We start from the raw sequence: 21,392 nt of genomic DNA, 5'->3' as shown, positions 1-21,392 counted from the left end.
ACGCAACCTAGCCTTGAACCACCTCCAGGGAGGGGGCATCCACAACCTCCTTAGGCAACCTGTTCCAGTGTCACATCACCTTCACTGTAAAGAATTTCTTCCTAATATCTAGTCTAAACCTACCCACCCCAAGCTTCTATTCATTCCCTCTTGTCCCATCACTACATATGGGGTGAGAAATAACTGTATTCAGTTTCTGTATTTCTAAACGAGACTCCTCATATCCAGGCTCTATGAACTTTGAGTTCAGGCCAAAATTTAAAGCCTAGTGATGCCTTTTGACTATATTAGTAAAATTCACAAAGGTAGTGCAACCAACAGACTTCAACTTGCAAAGAATACAAAAATAAGTAAAGGTTTCTGCCAAAATGCAGACTTGTGAAACCAACAGCACGTTTCCTACTACACTTTCAAATTTGAAGCCAACTTCCTCCATATGGCTTGCAAAAGAATTCACAAAATTGGGAGCAAGTCTCAGATGCCAAAAATGTATAGCACTCAGCTATGGGCTACTAACAAATATTAGAACCATTAAATTCACTATTGATAAATGTATAAAAGGTTGCTCACAAACAAGCTAGTATTATTCTTGGACAGCATTTGCAGTTTTGATCAAACCTTAGAATAAATAATGTTGCTTAAATGTGTTTCAACTATACTTATCTCACAAATGCATTTTTTTTTCATAAGCTAGTGGTATTAACTTTCTATTTTGCAATCACAGAAAGAAAAAAAAGAGTCCAACTGACCCATCTTGAGACCCACCTTCATCAGGTTCTGCACAAGACAACTCGTCTATAGAAAAATAACTAGGAGACAATAGTTACACCAACAGAATTAGTGATGGGATATGAAATTAATTCTCTTGGTGGAACCGTAGAAGCACAGCATTACAAGAAATCCTTGAACAAGATTTTCCTGCATATTTATATGGTCCACATGTATGCAGTGGCTTTAAAATCTTACCAAAAACACAGACATTTCATCTCAGAACTTTCAGGACTGCAGCTTTTGCCCTCTTCGGTAAACAAGCTTTTACATGTGACAGCAGGTGTTCAACAGGATTCAGATTATTTAAAAAACCCACATCTACTTAATGTTTATTTGCTAAAAGGATACTTGCCACATTTTCTTGTTACTGAAAGATAAAAAGCTATAGCACCAAGTGTAGATTTGGAATTTGAAGTCTTATTCTTTCAGCGGTAGGCTTTTTGCAGGGCAGAGAAGTAAGCCAACATTTTTGATAGAGGAAGGAAGCAGCAATTCTCATCACATGTTTAAATATATTCAACTAAACAAGGTAAATCCACAGATCATTAAATTAAAGGTATTGCAGTAGTTAACTGAAAGACTACCAAAGCTCTAGGAAAACAGTACCTAATGGAAACAATAGCAGGTAGAAGTTCAATTGTGTGAACAACACAACCAACCCACAGACTCCAATGGGTGTTCTACTGGCTGTGAGGTGCAAGATATGAATAGGGCTAAAAAAACCTAACTGACATAACAAATATGAAGTTTCTAACACTGCCCTAAAACAGAAGAGTGACACAATAATTTAGACATAACCCTATACCACATTTAGGCTGAACTTCGTTACATTAGGAGCCACAGTCAATCCATGGTAGTAAACCACTGCCAGCTCTGCAGACATTATCTTTATAGAAGCTGTTTGCTGGTTTTCACAACACTGGAATGCCTTTGTTTAGATTCAGATGTTTGTTAAAAGCAAGCAGGAGCTGAGAACAGCTATAGCTGAAAAGGGACAAGTTAAAAGAGTGAAAGAGGATGCATTACAAATAAAGCTACTAATTTAAAAGGAAAGCTGTCCAAGTGCAATACTTAACATCATTAAAGCAACACAGCCTGAAGTTAGAGAAATCTATAAAGCATGCCTCTTGTTATGTTTTCTGGTGGAAAATGTAATTTGGCACTTGCTACAGAGTATGTTCAACATCCCTGCATTGTATTATCTGTTTGCTTGATTCCTAAATTGCTACATCTAGATAAACAGCAAGTGATCTTGTTGTTGCTCCTTGATGCAAGTAATTCTACCAAAGAACTGTCAAGACACTAGGTGCCATGTAAGAGACTTTAGAATGGAGAGATAATTTTAGGTACACTGACAAATTCTTGCTGAACACAATTCCCCATCATGCAACAGATATTACAAACAGGTATTTTTCTTCTTTCTGGAACAAGGCTTTGAACTTTTGCTTTGTTTCACTCTTTAAAAGACTGCAGACAACTCAATATATAGAAGTAAATATTTCCACCTTGCAAATGAGTATTCTCTGATCTGTTATAGGACTATTGCAAATGAACCTTTGCTGTGTAGCAACCAAGAAAAAATGACAGAACTTCAAACCAAGGAGTTCTGAAGAAGTCCCAGAGTTTTTCTGACACTTGGTGATTTCTTTATCTTTTAGAATATTTTTTGCCTGTAAATCTTAGGATGACAAACCTCATCTATTACTGCCCATCTAACTTCAGTTGGATTTATCAAAAGCACCTTGAAAAACCAATAAAAACCAGCAGACACATTGAATGTGTGCTGATTATTAAATAAAAGAAATTGCTAATCTATTTTAGAAACTAGCAAATACCATTCACTATATTTTAGTAGTTGTTTAGGCCTATTAATAGGATAAGTTCTTAAACAATGGAATCTTGTCAAAGTCTTCTTAGAAAACTGCAGTAGATACTGCATTTACAAATGCATGCAACACTAGTAATCAGCAGGAAAATTCAGAAGTCCAGGGGACAGTAACACTCCAGATCAAAATAAAACATAGACTGATGCAGTCACCTTTCCTGAAGTCCATTCGTCCATAAACTGACAGCTCCATTTCAATAAAATATGAACATGATGCCCACATTTCTACTGTTCTTCATGTCTCCAACCCAGGGTCCTCCAAACCAAATGGTTGAAAGAATTAAATGGAGATCCACAGTGCAGGGTCAGGTGCGACCCCAGAGTCCCCAGTGAAAAGGACTGAGGAATTGCTGTGACGCCACAACCACATCTCATCGTATCGGACCACAAACACAACCTAGTGCTGATGTTGAAAGGTCTAAGCCATTCATAACTGCCAAGGTAACCAGCATGTCATACATCAAATGCATGACAAGCGTTGAACAACAGGTTTAAAGTATTAGCTGTGCATTTAGTTTCATCAGCTGATATGAACAGTATTCTTTAAAATATTGTTAAATGTTTTACTTTCCAAATCATTACAGAAAATGCGTTATTGAAGAACAATGTAACTGTAGTGCTGTAAAACTTGCAGTTAATTTAGGCAAACTGGCAATAAATTAAAACAAAACTCGATGAATCCAAGATGACTGAGCCTCAGAGATTATTATTACTCAAGAATCTCAGCTTTCCAGTCATATTCATCAAAAGCAAAGGTTTAAAAAAAAACTACAACCACCACCACCCACAAATCCAAACCAAAAATCCCATACACCGCACACACAAAACCTTCTAAATCCCCAGACTCTACAAAACAGGATACTTCCCCAAAGACTCAGGAATGAGATGACAGACCACTAAAACAAAACAAAACAAAAAATTAGTATTTTACTTTTATTGTGTGGGCAGGATATGGGGAGAAGTCCTGTTCAAGGATTAGCAATGCCACCAGTTACTTTAAAAGAAAGCTCACACTGACAGCAGAAGGCAAAATTGAAGAGCAGGACTAAGCATGAGGGTTTGGGTTAATTTTCCTGAAAGACAACTTAATCTTCAAAACCCTCATGCAACAAAAGCATGCCACAGAATTTCTATCACAATCTGTTTCTATCTGAATGTTCTCAAACTATTAAAAATATTTTGGCCAAGGCTATGGAAAGGGAGGTACTAGTGTTTCTATAGTCTTCAGTTCGACCTTGTCCACTGCTACAGCAAAGTCATCCAAAATCCACTGAATTCCAGAAAAGCCTGACCCAACTACTGCATTGAAAACAATCTCCTCAAAAAAGTACAGGATACAAAGGCAGGCATTTGTTATTTCCATTTACAGCTTTTCAACAAAACACAAAAACCCACCATCAACAACAAAAAGCAAAACCAGAAAACAAAACCAACCAGCCACTATAGCATTTCTGCTAAAGATACTGTGCTTTAATAAAGGTCCATTAATAAAGGTGACTTGCAGCACTGAGCATCACTTTTTCATTTTATAAACAATGAACAACTTTTATGAAATCTAAAGACACCCATATGTAATGTTGCAGCTGGAATCAGCTCCACTCTTACCTTGAACAGAGTGAAAGAAAAGGAACTGCCACAGACTTCTCCCACTGAGTGGGAAGTATTAACAAAATAACGATTGTTTAGTGTATTGCTTTCAGGGAATACCAACCATTCAGTATTAGATGTAATGTTATCTGGCTTGGCAAAAATAGAAGTGAAAAGTGAATGCATCCTTTGGGATCCAACAGGCAATTTGCAGAGTTTTCCTTCCATCAAAGTGGAAATCACATGGAATAGAAAATTACTCTTCCCAGTGCATTACTTTCTTTTTTTAATGGCAGATGAAAAAACTAAAAGCTGTTCTGTTTTACTCTCAGTTCTCCAATTTTGATTAATTAAAGAAACCCCATGAACAATTTAAAAAGTCAAATAACTTATGCGAAGTAAAATTAAAGATTTCAGACATTTCACGTACAGAAGAAACCCATATAAAGCATTCATCTCTGATCTTCAAGTAAAAATCCCATATATGCCCACTCTAACCCACTGTAAGGCTGTATTTGCATTACAAAGAAATCCCAAAATGCTTAATTTCAGAGAAAAACAAACAAACAAAACCCACAAAAAACAATGTAATCCCACCTTCTTTTTTATAATTCTGTCCTTTGTCCAGATTTTAGAGTTAAGTCCAGTCTTGTCTGGTAGCCAAGATTTCTCTTTTGATGTTTTTACAATATTCTGAAGAACCATCCTTAAAATATTCTTCATGTGGACAGTTGTGAATAGCAGTGGATATAAAAATATTGTGTAGACCTAAAAACTAACAGAAGTTTCTGTGCAGTAACTACAGTGAAAAACTACTTAAATGGAGTATTTTTGATCTACTGGCATATGAATTCAAGCAGTAATGACGAGCAGTGATAAGATGTTCTAAAGAAACAAGACAGGCCACAGTTGTGACAGGAACAAGATAGGCTAGATCAAGTTTCACCTAATTAGGCAAGGTTGCAGTGGGTGAGTTCTGCTATTCTCTTGTGCAATAGTAATCTTTGTTTGCTGTTATAATAATGACAAACACTAAGCATTCATCTTAAATTTATATATAAGGCTCTGATTATCTTAAAAGTGACAGAAGTCATTTTCCTGCTGAAGGAAGCAACACAATGAGCTGAAGTTCCAAGAGCAAATAATCCTAACAACTATCAAAAGACATTCCCAGGACACATTTTCTTAAAACAGGAAAATGTTTTAGAATGACCAACAAGCTTAAAAGCAAACCAAACAACAACAAACCCACCATGTATTTATGCCTAAAAATACTATAGTTTAAATACTCCTCCATTCTTGGTGAAGTCTGTCTTCTTCCTGGATGTAATTCAAGCAGCAGAGAATATAAACTGGTAAACTATGTTTCTGAGTGCCTCTTCATGTCATGGGACAGTGAATGTTTATCTTCATTCCTGTCAACGCTATACAGGATCCAGAGGGGGGAACAGACAGAAGTGGCACCAACATTGCATTTAGCTCTTACTCTACAATTACTGGAGCAAAGCATATTCTCCAGCCTGATCCATTCCCATAATAGCGAAAATGGAGATAAAGAGTGAGCAAGTGACCCAAGGAGGTAAAAACAAACAAAACTCAAATAACCAACCCCAAAACACCCCCTCCTAAAAAAAACAACACAAAACAGCACCACAAAACAACAACAAAATCCAACCATGCTATTAAAGATCAACAAAACCTGAACAACCCATAGCTAAGAGATGTAGTCATGAGCTAGATCTTTTGTGTAGCACCTCACATACTAACTGCAGGAAGGGAAAATAAGGTGTTCTCAGCTTCATTTGAAAGCCACAGAATTGTTATATTATCCTTCCCTACAAGCATCAACAAAGATGAAAAAGCTAGCAAGATACTGTATTTAGCCTGCCTCAACATTCAGAAAGTCCAGTCCCCACATAATATATTCTGTAACAAAACCACTCTGATCCCATGCAGTATTCCTTCCTCCTCAGCAAACATGTATCATGTTGAGAGGTTTATTGAGAACATAATTGGCAAAATAATTTCAGATTTATAAAATGCTGTGATTTAAAAATTTTGACTTGCTACTAATGGAGAGCATCCGAAATAAATTATGAACTGAAGGATATTTCTTAAAAGGGAAAAGTTGTTTTGCTTTTAGAAGGATGGAAAAAAATCTAATCTGGTTCTTCTCCAAAACCAGACTGTATCTTTATCTGCTAGAAAAACAAACTGTATCACATGAATAAATATTTGAGAGGAAAAGCTGAGCCTATATTAATACACATGGTGCCACTCTTCCAACTATGGCCAATGGCTGAATTCCTCTAAACAAACCCTCAGAACTTATCAAAGCCTTATTTGCAATAGAAAGGTATGACACGTACATGTAGATAGATGTGTATGGGATGTTCCAACTCTAAAGCCTGCCATCCCTATTGGGTAATTAGGTTCTTTCAAAAGAAGAAAATGAACTAAAATAAACAAGTCACTGAACTTCCCTTTTGTCCTGCCCTCCACTCTCCTGAAATAACCGAAAACAACTGTGTGTCATTTGTTAAATCAGATAAATAATATAAACAATGGAAACCCAGTGCAAGCCCTTACTTTCCCTCATGTAGACTGTCAATGTATTGTTTCCATGTTATCTGATCCAGTGAAGTTATCTGGCTGACTGATTTGTAACTGCTACTGCTAGGGAGGTAAATATAAATCTAGAATATATGTAGAGAGATGAGTATACCACAGCCTCAGGTTGTTTGATATATTACCTGCCTCAAAATTCTCAATTAAAGAAACAAGGGGATTTTTCTCCCCAAAATTTTAAGATGTTTTGAATGTTCAAAATGGAGATTATGTATTATGTACATGCTGTAACTTGTTACAAACCTACACAAAATGTAAAAAACATTATGCTCCATGAGGACTTGCTCTGTGTGACAAAGCTTGTACTTTGCAAACCTTATTTATATAAATTTAGCAAAGTTTATGTAAATTATTCAATAGGTAAATGCAGTCTATGATCCTACTAAAGCATTTAAACATGAAGACGCTCACAACTCCTGAAAACCACATGGAATGATGTAGGAAAAAGAATATAAAGTAAACCTGAAAGTATAGTTTCCTACAATGCACACAACTTCACATGAAATATCAATACAAAATGCAAAATTACTTAACATAAAACTATGGATTAAAATTGGTCATTGTGAGCAACTAAGAATACACAGCGGAGTAATGGATAAGGAAAACCGGGAGTTCAGAACCAATAAATTATAATCCCACATGCAGGATAACACTAACCTTAAATTAAGGCATATTTTTTTTAAGAACTTTTTTCCTCTTTGCTATCCCATCTTACCCTCTCACTATTTTCACTTCTTTCCTCCTCCTGTTTAATCTATAAATGTTAACTATAAAGCTAAGCCCTTGCACGTTTGTGGAAAATTAATTTAAACAGACAAGATTACTTCCACATGAAAACTGACCTAGACTTTTGTACTAGAATTTACATACAATTTACACACATACAAACGTTTAAGAAATACAGCTTCTTTGCTTGCTCTCTATTTTCTTTCAGTTTCTCCAGTAGGATCAGTCAAAAATCCATGGATCACATTGGGCAAAGCAAAATAAAAAAATTTAAAATCCAGGGGAAAAAAAAATAAATCAAATTTCTCACAGGTCACTGAAAATTAATAATATTAATGAAACAGGTTTATTTATTTCCACTTAGGCAAACTGATACCTATATGGGTAGGGGGCTGGGGTTTATGTAAGATCTTTTATCAACTGTTCTCCTATCAGTTCTACAAAAACATATACTACTGCTCTTCATCTGATTTGGGAAAAAAAAAAAAAAAAAGGAAAATAAAGTGCTGTGCTGCAGTCAGGAATTTGGGGGAAGAGAGAGGGGGTTGGGACACTTCATATAATAAAGTTGAATCTGAAATGTTTCCATGTAAAGCTTGCATTTTCATAGCATATTCCAATATCCAAAAAGCTCTTGCTGAACTGGTGATAAATCACAATAAAATGAAAAGTACACTGCACCAAAGAAGCTATTCAGAAAAAGGGACTGAAAATGTTTCCAAGGGATATGTGCCAGAACAGACACCAATCCATGTGACATCATTTTAAAATAATTGCTTTGATCCTGACATGATTTAGAAGTGTAAAGGAGGTCAACCACTACAGATCTTTTTTTTCCCCCACTATCAGAAGTACATGATTCAGACTTACAGCCTAGATCTTCTAAAATTTAGATAACTTGGGACAGTAAAGCTGTACGTAAGAAAATTAAGCATCAGGCATGCTGAGGCATTCAGAGCTGCATGCAGAGATGAGTTTCATAGTTTATTTTTATAAGACTGTTTCAAGAATTCAGTCATCTCCCAAAGTACACACATAGTCCAACTGTTTGAAGCCTGAATAGTAATTAACCCATTCATTAGCCTGCAGAGTCATTCAAAATTTCATTTCCAAGAACTTGCTGGTTTTAAATACCAGCAGGAAAAATCAAACCACTTCTCTGTCAATATATCTGAATAGCAAATTTAATACTAAGAACCCTGTTTGACTGTTTCTAAGCATGCATTTGACTAAACTAAGTATCTATCATACCCAGGTACCACAAAAATTATTTGACAGGATTTGTAAGAAATCGCTGTTGGTCCAGTACTTTCTCAGATGCTCAAATAATAATTCAGCTAAGCTGTCAGTGGGTAACAAGAGTTTTAGGCAAGTAATCACTAGTTGAACTGTATAAACTTATTAGAGATACTAGCTTCCTATGCTGCCCACATCATCACACAATAGATGCTCCAGAAATCCCATTCCTCTCTCTCTAAATGCAAACAGCCTGTCAACCATTTTATTACAGACAACAATTAAACCGTAACAATGTACAAATACCCTCTCCTTATTCTATACCATTTCAAAGGAAGAGGCAGACATATTAGTAACATTTATTAAAGACATTGTATGACAATGTTTTGAATTCAAGTAATTTGAAGACCCTTAAGTTTGGCTAGATGGGATAGATTCAAGTCAGGTTTTGACCAATGCACTAGTTACAACTTCACAAGATAGCTAGATACACTTTCTGAAGCTATTTTTTTTCCCCTCCTAAGTAGTAAGCATGGGGGGGGGGGGGGGGGGGGGGGGAAGGGTATAAAACAAAAAAGAGCCTATGTTAAAAACACCGTAACTATGTTGAAAGTATCACCTTCAGAAGTAAGAATGCTAACAGATGCAGCACTGCCTTAAATCACAAACTTAAATTGCATTAGGAAATAGGATTAGAAAAGGATTTTCTCATGCAAATGTGCATTCAAAGTATTCAACTCAAAACATTAAACTGTATCTGTTATTCTAAACAAAGACTTAACCCAGCTTCTTTGATAAATTGAAAGAAAATATTTACATGCAGGTAAGCCTGTACTTAATGGTAACAGCAAACTCTGCCCTATTTCTTTCCCTTTTAAGATGCAGGCAATGCAATGCAGACAACACTTTTCTCTATGAGTTAATAATGCAGCCCTGCCTACTGCCTTTTTTTATCTAATACTGTAACTCTCACCAATTCTCAGCTGTTCACCTTAGTAGGTCTGGACAGACACATTATGGGTTTTTTTAGGACAATGAGGTTTGCTGGTCTTGAAGTGTCAAAAATTGTATCCCAGGACTGTAGAACACAGAATTAATTCAGATGCTAGTCAATGCACTCTGTGTGTGTACATGGGAGCGACCCATGAGATTTGGGATTGGTGAAATTCTCCTTGATCAACCTGGCAGAGACCTCAGGCACTGCATGATTTCCTTGTTTTGGTTTCAGAGAGTAAGGAAGCTACCCTTCTTCACTGTCTGGGACACGGACTACACACCAAAATTACCTAGATATAGCACACCCTATTCATTCACCACCATAGAGTTGTTTAAGGCTGAAAAATCCCAACAATCTAAACTGAAAAAAATGATTACATCCTTCCTGCAATCTACGCATTTCTGCCCTTTCTTGTGCTGGTTCCAGCACACCGAGTTGGTTTCAGTGTGCTCAGCTGGCAGAAAAGTATCCTGGCAAAGAAAAAAAGGCAAACAACTTCCTGCTGAGTTCGCATACTGAAACAGCTCAGCACAGATTCAGATAAATACCAGAGTCAATACAAGAGAGGAGGCAGCAGGGAGGCAGGACTACAACAGTCTTTGCAGTTACATCCATATCACCTACACAAAACTGAAGCCTCATTTTCTTCCATTGTCAATTTGTAAACAATAGTTTAGTCATCTGAAAGCTGAGATCCTTTTGTAAAAGGTTAAATACAGTGTCTGCAACATATGCAAGTTTAGATTAGATTGCTTCCTGCTGAAGTTGGAATTCCTTAAATAAAACAGTTTTATACTACAGTCTCACACATAAATAGAATTCTGCTGCTATGCAAAGCAATAAACTGGGAACTAAAAAAAAAAACTTAACTGTACTTCCACTAGTGAATAACTAGGCTAAATTACACTATGAATCTTAGAAGACTCATATGGAAGAAATATTCATTCATTCATATGAAGAAATAATGGGCAGAAATCAGAGAGAATGCAATACCGCAAGTGGGGGTGGTGTGTGTGTGGCAACTGCCACTAAGATTTATTGTCTACCAGAAAACTTAATATCCCTTACTTTCTTCTTTTTCAGGGAAAATGTAAAGTGTTACTGGATACCAAATAAAGATGTGAAAACTGGCAAAACTATAACTTAGCTCTGAAGTAACAATGTTACTGTACTGCAGAGATCTTCAATTTCATTTCACTGTTATACTCACCTGCTAAATTGCCAGAGAAGAAAAGTTCAAAACATTTTGTCTGGGTTCCAGTTCCACAATAAACTAAACTGAATAATAAAATAAAAAAATAATACCCAAAAGGAGAAATTCTACTTCCCTGGCCCCTTCTCTGTTATCAGTGTCAGCCAAGCAGTTTGCTTCCTTCTGTACCAACGCAGACAATACCACAGTCACAATGTAAGGTGATTTATGCACTAGCCCGGTACAATATATTTATATACTTATATATATGCATGTGCACATATATCTCTTCAGCATTCTTTGCACACAACTTCTTTTTACATTTTTAGTGCCCTGTATCAATTTACTGAGACGGATCAAGTGCAGCCCATTCAAAGCAAATGGTGGGAATGAGCAGCGAGGAAGAGGAAACAGCCTCTTCCCCTGGCCACAGGAAATGGTTAACCCATCTCATCCCTATTGTGAAACCTCAGCCCTGAAAGGAATTAAGTTGCTCCAACATCCTACTGCACCACAACGATAAACCCACCCCCTCCAAAGCAAGCAAGGTGACGTGTACTTGCTTCTAAGCAAGATTTAAGAAAATGAATGGAGTGACCTAAAATCTAAGTGAAGTGGCTGAAAATTGATGTTCAAGACTATTCTTTTCCTCCACTCAGCAGTTCATATTCTTGCTTGTCCTTTGAATTATAGAATTATCTTTGCCCTCCTGTTAGCACTGTTGCTTTTGACACACAAATCTGCTTCTGAAAGATGGTGTCTATTATTGTACAATATAATTCTATTACAGGCTATCATAAAAAAATATTTCAAAAGTTAAAATTATTGAGTGCATTCCATGAATATATTGCCTAATACATTAGAGATTACACGTTTCCAAGCTTGATTCTAATGACAGATTTCCAAACTACTAGAAAAAAAATGTACCAAACTCAAGTGTTAAAATTAACATTTTGTAGTATTTTTTAGAAAAAAAAAACACACCACAAAAAAACACCCTTATAACTAAAAAGATCATAGAAACAAAGGATTCCAGACAGATGGAAAAGCTGTTCATAAGTGAAAAATTATTTTGAAGCTTTTTGAAATCACCTAATAATATTATTTACCAACTTAGGGAAAAAAAAATAAATTTAAAATCTCACTTTGCTGAGGTACGACACAAGCCCAAGAATAAATCTCCTGTATTCAGGCTAGCATATTCAATTAGAGTTGAAGTATTGTGAGCTATCCTGTACTAGCAGTTAATGTGCAGTCATACTAAGCTTTTAATTTAGGCAAACACATAAGACTTGTAAATTCCAACAGTGAGTCAGGATGGAAAGGGAGTAAGACACCTTCCCCCCCCAATTAGACAATAATTTGTTTGTTTCTTCAAACCTCCTCAATTATTTTTCAAGATGCCTCCATCTTATAAAGACAAAAAAAAAAAATAAAAATTAGATATATCCTACTCCTGAACATTTAAAAAGATATTAAACATGAGCTTTGATACTAAGCACAACTTAAGTATGGTTAACGCTTAATATTATGGAAGCTGTTCCACAGCTGTATGTAATCTTAATATCAGGAAAAGAATAAGCTACATTAGGTTTTTATAATATATATCACATCAAATTTGGATGTATTAGATTAACATAAACCAATCTAAGAGAATGGAATTTTTCTGTCAAATACCTTTTCCATCTCAGGTCTGCAATAGGCAACAATCTCATCTATGTCAATATACAAAGAGAAAGTTGAGAGTATCCTCTACCTCAAAATTTTCTCGTATGTTTCATTAGAATCCACTCATTTGTTAGATATAAATATCCTATTTCAGAGAAGCCTATGAATAGTACTTTTTGTGGACATAAAACCGTTGAACAAATTTTTCTCACAGAATACACCTTATTCTGTCATCCTAAAAAAACAGTGACACAATCCAAAAATACATGAAATGGCCTTTAAGCTTTGTTGCAATAAGTAATTCACTAATAATGGCTGATAAACTTGCAAATTATTCTCTACAGTCAGTTTAGATTTATTCAGCAAATAAGGATGATAATATTTTTGTTAACTATACAGCTCTGAATTAATTGCAATATATTACATCTCAACATCACTGAAAATTCCTAATATTAAGTGTATCAAAGTGACACATCTTCCTTTAGACTTTACAACTCAGAATTGTATTAGTGGTGGCCTTCCTAAAGGAAAAGAACAGTGTACACTGGCTTGAAAATATTTTCATTTTACATTAGGGATGAAGCAACGCCCACTTTGGACTTTGGGGAAAGGTTTTAGCCTGAATACATAACAAATGTGTACTCACTTGGGAAAAACAGATACCACCAAACAACAACCCCCCCTTTTTCTTAAATCACCTGGAAGATAGCTTTATTCAAGAATAACTACTGCAGCAGATACACATCTTCGGTTTGTATTTTATCAGCCATGTCATCTGTCTTCATAGGTCTGGAATGCATGTAGCAATTAAGACATTAATGCACACTGTAACACTTGAGATCCACTTGTATATTGTCTGAAGATAAAATATGCATCAGTCATGGTCATCTTTGTGGAAGCGCTGCAGTGCCACACAAAACTAACTAGACAAAACAAATAACTCCGCAAACTTCCACTCACACTTCTATTAAAGCACCAAACATAACCACCCAATCCTACACACCTAAGATGTACCCAACAAGTCTTTGACTCTAACCCTTGCACAAAGTTCCACAAGGTTCCTTCTAGATGTGTCCAAAAACATAAATGCTGACTCTAACCTCACTGGTAATAATTTCTCCCAGTTAAGTTAAAGACAAACCCAGAAAACCTCTGGAGCAGTAGGGGCTAGGGGAATATTAAATACTAACTATTCCTTCTAAAAGAGTCAGTCTATCACACAGCATCTACCATCGCATTCTATTACTGCTTTATTGATGGTGTACAGACCTTACATAGTTCTATCCCTCTACAGCTCATACATGCTGTATGAGAATATACTTGAAATCCAGGTAGGAAGTAGGAAGTGTTACATCTTTCTCAACTGAAGCAGTTCCTTCTTCCATCTTTCTTCCATCAGAATAAAAGACAAAAAGAAGAAAAGTGTGTGCGTGAGTGTGTGTGTGTGCATGTAATACAATTAGGCTTCTCCAAACAGGTTATAGATTACATAGCTGAAAGAGGAGCTATATCCACAATATTTATTTTTGCTAACAAAATACAGCTGTGGCTGTTTCAACCCAAAAGATTTCCTGTTTGAAAAGGATACCCCATAGTTCTGGGTTTGCACATTTTATTCTAAGAATGCAACAGATACTAACTTTTATTTCCACTGAAAAAAACATCACTATATTCAAGGCATATTTAAAGCATCTCTTTTATTAAGTTCCTTAGTAGAGGTGATTTTCAGTGTAGCATCGCAAGCTCATCACACACAGTCAGTCCCTATATCCTGAAGGCAATGAAAGAGTTTATGATGGATGTGCCTTGTCAGCAAAGAAAAAAAACAATAGGTGAGGAAAGTGCAGCTTACCTCATTATTACTTCTTGAAGCTTAATATGTTCAGGACCAAGAATAGAATTATTTTCATATTTTTCAAAAGCCAAGTAGAGTAAGCGACAAGTAGTGTAAGTTGGAGCACCTGCTCTATGAAGACAGATTGAGAGTTGGTGGTGTTCAGTCTGGAGAGGAGAAGGCTCCAAGGAGACCTTATTGTGGCCTTCCAGTATCTGAAGGGGGTCTACAGGAAAGCTGGCGAGGGACTTTTTAGGATGTCGGGTAGTGATAAGACTAGGGGAAATGGAGCAAAACTAGAAGTGGGTAGATTCAGATTGGATGTTAGGAGAAAGTTCTTCACCACGAGGGTGGTGAGACACTGGAACAGGTTGCCCAAGGAGGTGGTGGAAGCCCCATCCCTGGAAATTTTTAAGGCCAGGCTGGATGTGGCTCTGAGAAACCTGATCTAGTGTGAGGTGTCCCTGCCCACGGCAGACAGGCTGTAACTCAATGATCTTTGAGGCCCTTTCCAACCCTGACCAATTCTGTGATTCTGTAATTCTGTGAACTTCTATGAAAAGGATGCTAAAGAAGAGAGGTATCCTGATCACAGCACCTTTCAGACAAAAAAACTGCCCACGGCAGTTTCAGCAAGGGACAGAGGGGAGCGCAGGTTTCGCTGCGGGGCCGGCAGGGAAAAAAAAATAAATCACTACCACCAAAACACAGAAAAGGAAAACGAGTATGTCCATTTTCTGTGCTTCAGATATGACTTCATACTTTAAAATGATTGTACAGAATATTTAAAAAAAAAAAATCAAAAATGGTGTAAATTACTTCAAATCTGATAAAAGCAAGTCATAATAATCTAGAAAAGTCTGATAACTTTTCCTTTTAATTTGTTAACATGAATACCCATTTGTTACAACAGTTTGAATCTAACAGTACTAAAGTCTCTTCTCTTGCTATTATATACTTTTTTAAATTATGAAAACAAAATAAAGCAACAACAAAAAGGAAAAAAGCTTCTATGAATATGAATTCAAGGAATTCCCTCACATAACAAGTTGGATCACTAGCTTTTCTCTTTTCAGAATACAAAATCTCAAGTCCAGTTCTACAGCCATATGTTCACATTATTTTGATATTTTATGTTGAATATTGCCATATTTGTTGAATATTGCCATATTTTATGTTGAATATTACCATCCTTCCCATAAAAAAAAAAAAAAAGAAAGAAAGAAGCTGCAATGTGAAACTGGAAGACTAAAGCACCATTCACAGTGCCCATTTAAATATATATATTCCTGACTACCTAATACTCTGTCCATAACAGCACCTAAAAGCTCTTCAGAAAAGTAAAATATTTATTATAGGATTCAGACTGAGTAAACTCTAATCTGCAACATTACTACCACTGCAGCAAGATAATTTGTTGTTATTAAAATTCAGCTGTCAGTATCAAAAATGCTTTGAAGTGTGTTTCAAAAACATAATAAAAAGTTTTGAGTCTCCTAATACCTTTTCGTAAGCACAAACAATTGCTACATTGAAACATCCATGAAGTTAACACAAGACACTTGTAGAAATACTCAAATAGGTAAAAAATTACCTTTATAAAAAAAAAAGTCAATCACTGCGCTACAGTTGTTGCATTAGCTTGAAACCCAGCACATGGTTTAGTAATGGGAAGCAAAAGCATTTGTTCTGACTTAGACTGTCATTAACATGCTAGGTTTTCCTTAAGAATTTAATGAATGTAAAGCATAACCCAAGTTGCAATGGAAGCTGAAAAAGCTGACAGTCACCTTGGTTTTGCTTTCACAAGCTAGCATCCATATGTTTATGGCACAAGCCTCTAACTCAGTAAACTTTGTTGCTTGTTTCTAGTACACCTAGTGTACTGAAATTCTTATACAGTATAAACAGCGTATTTTGGTAGCTAGCAGTTGGAAGTTAAGAAGCATGTCATATTAGTCTGTTATAATATCTGTTTTTTAAATGCTATCTGTACTCTTCAATCTGAAATTTTGCATCTGAGGTATTTATTTACTCCTCTCAGTCATGAAGCAAAGTTAGAGCACTGAAATTTTGTAAAAGACATCTTTAATAGTCTGAGAAGCATTCTGCTGCAGTGCTTCACAGGCAAACACTGCAGAGGAATTGTAAATAAAAAGCTAATTTTACTGGACTTAGAGAAAACACAGGATATACTCCCTTATATGGACTATCTCATAACCCAACATTTGAGATCAAAAAGAGTTTGCAAGAAATCAACAAAAAGAATGTAATTGTTTATTACTCGGTCTCAGAGGATCCTGTCATAAAGGGAAGTCATCAAGAACAACTCTCCTCTGACCACTGCATCAGCCCACAGCAAAAAGGGGGAGGGAAAGAGAAGGGAAGGAAACGGAGAGAGATTCTGTCACATTAGACAATAAAGCTTGTTTGCACGAAAATGAAAGGTTTTATCCTCGATAAACGACGGTTTCATAAAAGAAGTGGCTGGAACCGAAGAGGGAGATCTCCTTGCCCGCAGAGGTGGCGAGGCTGCAATGAAGCTCCTGTCTGCACTCGCTTGACAACCGGCCGAAAGGCCGGAGCCGCCTGCCCCAGGACTGCTTTAACCCTTCTTCGCCCCCGAGCAGCGATGAATCGGTGTTTGGAAGGGGGGGAGGGGGGGAACCAACAAAACCGAAAAAACAACAAACATACTCACACACCCACTCATACAAACACAGAAAACGCATCCACGCCTCACATCGGGCCTCGGCGGCGAGCAGCCGGGGTCTTCCCGCCGGCCCCACAGTGAAACCTGCGCTCCCCTCTGTCCCTTGCCGAAACTGCCGTGGGCACAAGAGGGCGCCGGGGGGCGGGGAAGGAGTCCTGACAGGCAGACGCGAGGGGAGAGCCCGGGGGAACGTGGCCCTCGACCTGTCACGGCCGGTGCAATGGTGAGAGAGACTCAGCCGGCAAAGAGGGGCTGCTGCCCCCCTTTGAGGAGAGAAGCGGGAGTAAGTCCTGTCCCTCCCCAAACGACAGTGGCGGTGGCGGAGGTCAGCCTTAGCCCCGCTAGGCAGACCGGCGGTACCTACGCAGCACCGCCGCCTTCCGCCCCGGCTGGCCGGGACACGGGCTAGGATGACGGCGGCGCCGTGCACACCATCCGCTGCCAGCGGCCCCGCAGGAAAAGGCAAGGCGTCCCACTGCCCGGCAGAGCGGCGCCAGGCTACAAAGGTGACGATGCGGACTCAACCCCTTCCTACTCACCGGCATCATCTCCGTTGCTGTTCCTCAGTCAGCTCCACCGAGGCTTTCGCCGCGCCGTGCCGGGCCTCTGCCGCCGCCGCTGCCTCTCACCGTGGCGGACGCCGCACTCACCCTGGCGGCTGTGACAGGTGCCTCCCGCGCGCCTCACTCCCCACAGCGGGCGGGCGGAAGGAAGAGGCGAAGGCGGCGGCCGGGCTCCCACCCCCACTCTCCTCTCCGCCTCTGCGCGGCGGCGGCGGCCTCCCTGCCCTCCTTCCCTGCCTGCTTCCCTCGGCGCTTCCTGCTCCGCTCCGCTCCGCCCGCGCCGCCCAGCCAGGGGTTAAACGCCGCCACGGCCCCATTGGCCGAGGCGGGAAGAACCGGGGGCGTGGCGGCGGGCGGTGCGCGCACGGTCAGCGTGAGAAGTGGAGGTGGGGGAGGAGGGAGCGAGGGATGTGCGCTTGGCTGCTGCACGTGATCTCGGGCGCTGTGGGGGCCTCTGACCACCGTGGTGGGTGTGGGTTCTCTCCCGGACCTGCCTTGGGAGCCCTCTGTCCCACCCAGCGCCGTGTTTCGCGTAGGCTACGTCCCGCCGGTTCTTCCTGCGGCTCCACTCCGGGCGGGGTCTTCTGCTCCCGGTGTTATGCTGCCCTGTCCCCGGGTCGGGCCTCTGGCGGGTGTTGCCTCTTCTGGGCGGGCTGCCCGGAACGGGTTGCTCGCGGGCCCCAGAGGTGGAAGAAGGGGTAGCGGCCCTGGGCGTTTTCCGCTCCTGGAATGCGGGGAACGCAGGGCGGCTCGGCCCTTCCCGACTCCCTGCTGCGCGGGCGAACGGCCCCTGTAGCTGGTCGCTGCGACACGGATAAATGGGGCGCTGCACGCTGGCTGCGCGGGACCTTGCGGAGGAAGCTGGGCGGGAACCCGGGGGTGGCTGTGTTCCCGTGGGGTCAGCCTGGGAACTGAGGTGGGCGCGCTTTCCAAGAGCTTGTTTCGGTCCACGGAAGCCCCCTTCGGTGCCTAGCTGTTCTTTGTGGCTAGAATAACGTCACGTTTAGCGTCATCCTTATTTTACTGTCCTTTTCACTCGTGCGTTATTTGTGAAATGTTATGTACGAAGCTCCCCATAACAGCAGGAGAAAAGGTGCTTTTTCCCAGGACCCTGATGTCAAACTACTTCAGGAATTAGCTCTTGAAAGTAAGGTTTAGTTTTACTTATCTGCTGGTCGCTCATTCTGTAGAGCTACAACAGCAAGATGAAAGTCAGCTTGGAAAAAAATCGACTTCAACTGTTAAGTCAGAACATCACCATATGTTAGTACTGTAGACAGATTTCATATTGTCGAATCTTAAATCCTAACCTACAAACTACATCCAGTGCTTCAACTCTTTCTGTAAATGGCCGTTTCCCAGTCTTTGTTACTTTATTTGTAGCACACTGTGACAGCAAGAAGTGAAAAAGAATCACAACTTCTCAAATTTTTGAGGGGAATTTAGGGTTTGTGGTTTTGTGTGTGAGTGCTTGAAGGTAAGCAGTAAGATTAATCTCGAATTTTGTATGTTAAATGTAAACTTCTAATACAAGATTCTATGACATAATTGTGTAGGTTCTCTTAAAATAACATGCATGCCTAAGATTTTATTGCAGGTCCTTGTCAGTGTATCTGTAGGCTCTGGTATCAGCTTTGCAATGGGTCAAAGCTTCTGTTGCACTTAATAAATTGGTCTTGTGGAAATAATCTCTTAGCATCACAAGATTATGCTTTGTTGGTTCAAAATTACTTTGCAAGTACTATTCAGAGTGCTACTCAGTGACACTACTATGATCACACTCAGTGTCTTGTAAACTGTAATTTTACCTTGCATACAGCTTTGGAAACAAGACTGATACTTTAGAGCCGGTAGTTATGTATGCTAAGGGGAAAAAAAAAACCAAACAAACCCAAACCCGAACAAGTTCATACGCTACTGAACAAAATAATGGCAGTGAATTGAAATTTCCTTGTCCTCTTACTATTTATGGTGAATTTCTGATTTTTAACAAAGGTATTGTGCACCTTTTGTAACACATGTACTTTAAAAATTACAGTCTTATTACCCAGCTAATTATTTTGCCAGCAATTTTTAAATGATGGTCTAGGATTTTTTTTTGCAGGTATACTTTATGTAGCTGACTTCTCCTTGTTTTCAGTGATGGGTAATAAAACCTAAATTACTGTAAATATTACCCCACTGTTGCTTTTCTATTCCAAGAGCAGGAATGCTGACAATGAAAAGTAGGAGAATGTGGTGTAGACACATCCTACTGGGAAGGAAGGCACTCCTCCATGCAATGCCTCTGTTGGAATCATGGCCTCTAGTATAAGAGTGTCAGCTTTGCCTTGCTTTTGGCAAATGCAGGTTCAGCTAAGGCAGCAACCAGACAGACTGGATACTGTGGATTGAGAGGAAATGTCTTCAAAGGATAGAATATGTACTTTATATGCAAGTCTGTTTTTACTCCTATTGCTGCTTCCCTTCAAACAAAAATAAAAATCCCAAACCAAACACCCCCCCCCCCTCCCCAAACCCCCAAAAACAACAACCACTTGTCTCTTCCTTTCCTAATTTCCCACAGAAATTAGGGAACAAAAAAACCCAACCAGTATTTAACAAATGTGGTAACATTGCTTCTCCTATAGAAGAATCTTTATAGATTTACTTTGAAAAAGGGTTATTAACTGCAGTTAATATCACCAGGCCTCTTATTTGATCATGCACAATGTTATTCTGAGGGCAAGCAGATATTCCCAAAGATACAGGTGGGAGACTAATGAGATTTTCAGGAGTGCTTCTGATGAAATCCCAATTATTACTTGCGTTAAAATTTTAAGTATCTTCTAGCAAAATTTTCAAATGTATTTGAAAGTTTTTTTTTAAACTACTAGGTCTGAATCTCTCCTTTTTCATGCATAGACAGAAGGGGGGGCAGAAGTAATCTTTCATATGCTCTGAGATTGAAGTTTTGCAGTAACTTATTATGATGCTTTTCTGAACATAAGAAAATGTTTTCAGGCTTTGGAGGTGTCACAGGAAAGTGTTGAATTAATTTAACACACTTTCTTTTCATGTGGTATTATTTTAAATAACCAGTATTCCTATTTATAGCCAGAAACAGGGCAGAGGTCAAACATTCAGGGTGGGATCCATCTTATCCTATTTTAGTAATCTAGAAGTTGCACACATATTCTTTACCAGTCTTGTAGGCTCCTTCTGTAGATAAACTGGGATGGGAAGGGAGAGGAGCAGCTGCACAGGCAATCCATTCCATGCTGAGATACTCCTCCCACTATCTAAATCTCTTTCAAGTCTTTGAAGGTGCCTATCTTTCTATTGATTTAAGATGGAGCCTGGATGACTAGCTTAGATTAGAGATCAGACTTTTGGGTGTCTGCAGTTAGGATGCATTTCCTCACAAATAGCTGAATAAAATCTCTACAAAGCTTTTTTTTTTTTGGGGTGGGGGGTGGGGGAAGGGGGACAGGGAGGGATGCATGTATGTGTATTACAAAAGATTTTTTAACATGTATCCTTTCTAAATGGGTAAGTGGATTTAAAAGATAAAACATTCCTCCAAAAATTACATTTTGCATTTGCTGTAATG

The 21,392-nt window shown here is 38.9% G+C and overlaps 1 protein-coding gene across 4 annotated transcripts in view; it reads right to left on the bottom strand.

Annotated features, from left to right (window-relative positions):
• Positions 1 to 18,064, bottom strand: part of PPP1R13B (protein phosphatase 1 regulatory subunit 13B) — a 70,059-nt gene extending 51,995 nt beyond the window's left edge. For all 4 annotated transcript variants that reach the window (XM_054161778.1, XM_054161779.1, XM_054161781.1 and 1 more), the window contains exon 1: positions 17,777 to 18,064. In XM_054161778.1, coding sequence (XP_054017753.1) covers positions 17,777 to 17,785 — 9 coding nt within the window. In that variant the 5' untranslated portion in view covers positions 17,786 to 18,064. The remainder of the gene's footprint in view (positions 1 to 17,776) is intronic.
• Positions 18,065 to 21,392: the final 3,328 nt, after the last annotated feature.

Source organism: Dryobates pubescens, chromosome 5, assembly GCF_014839835.1.
Source record: "Dryobates pubescens isolate bDryPub1 chromosome 5, bDryPub1.pri, whole genome shotgun sequence".
NCBI classification, from domain to species: domain Eukaryota; kingdom Metazoa; phylum Chordata; class Aves; order Piciformes; family Picidae; genus Dryobates; species Dryobates pubescens.
Note: the sequence above shows the minus strand (reverse complement) of the source record. Positions and strands in the feature narration are given on the sequence as shown.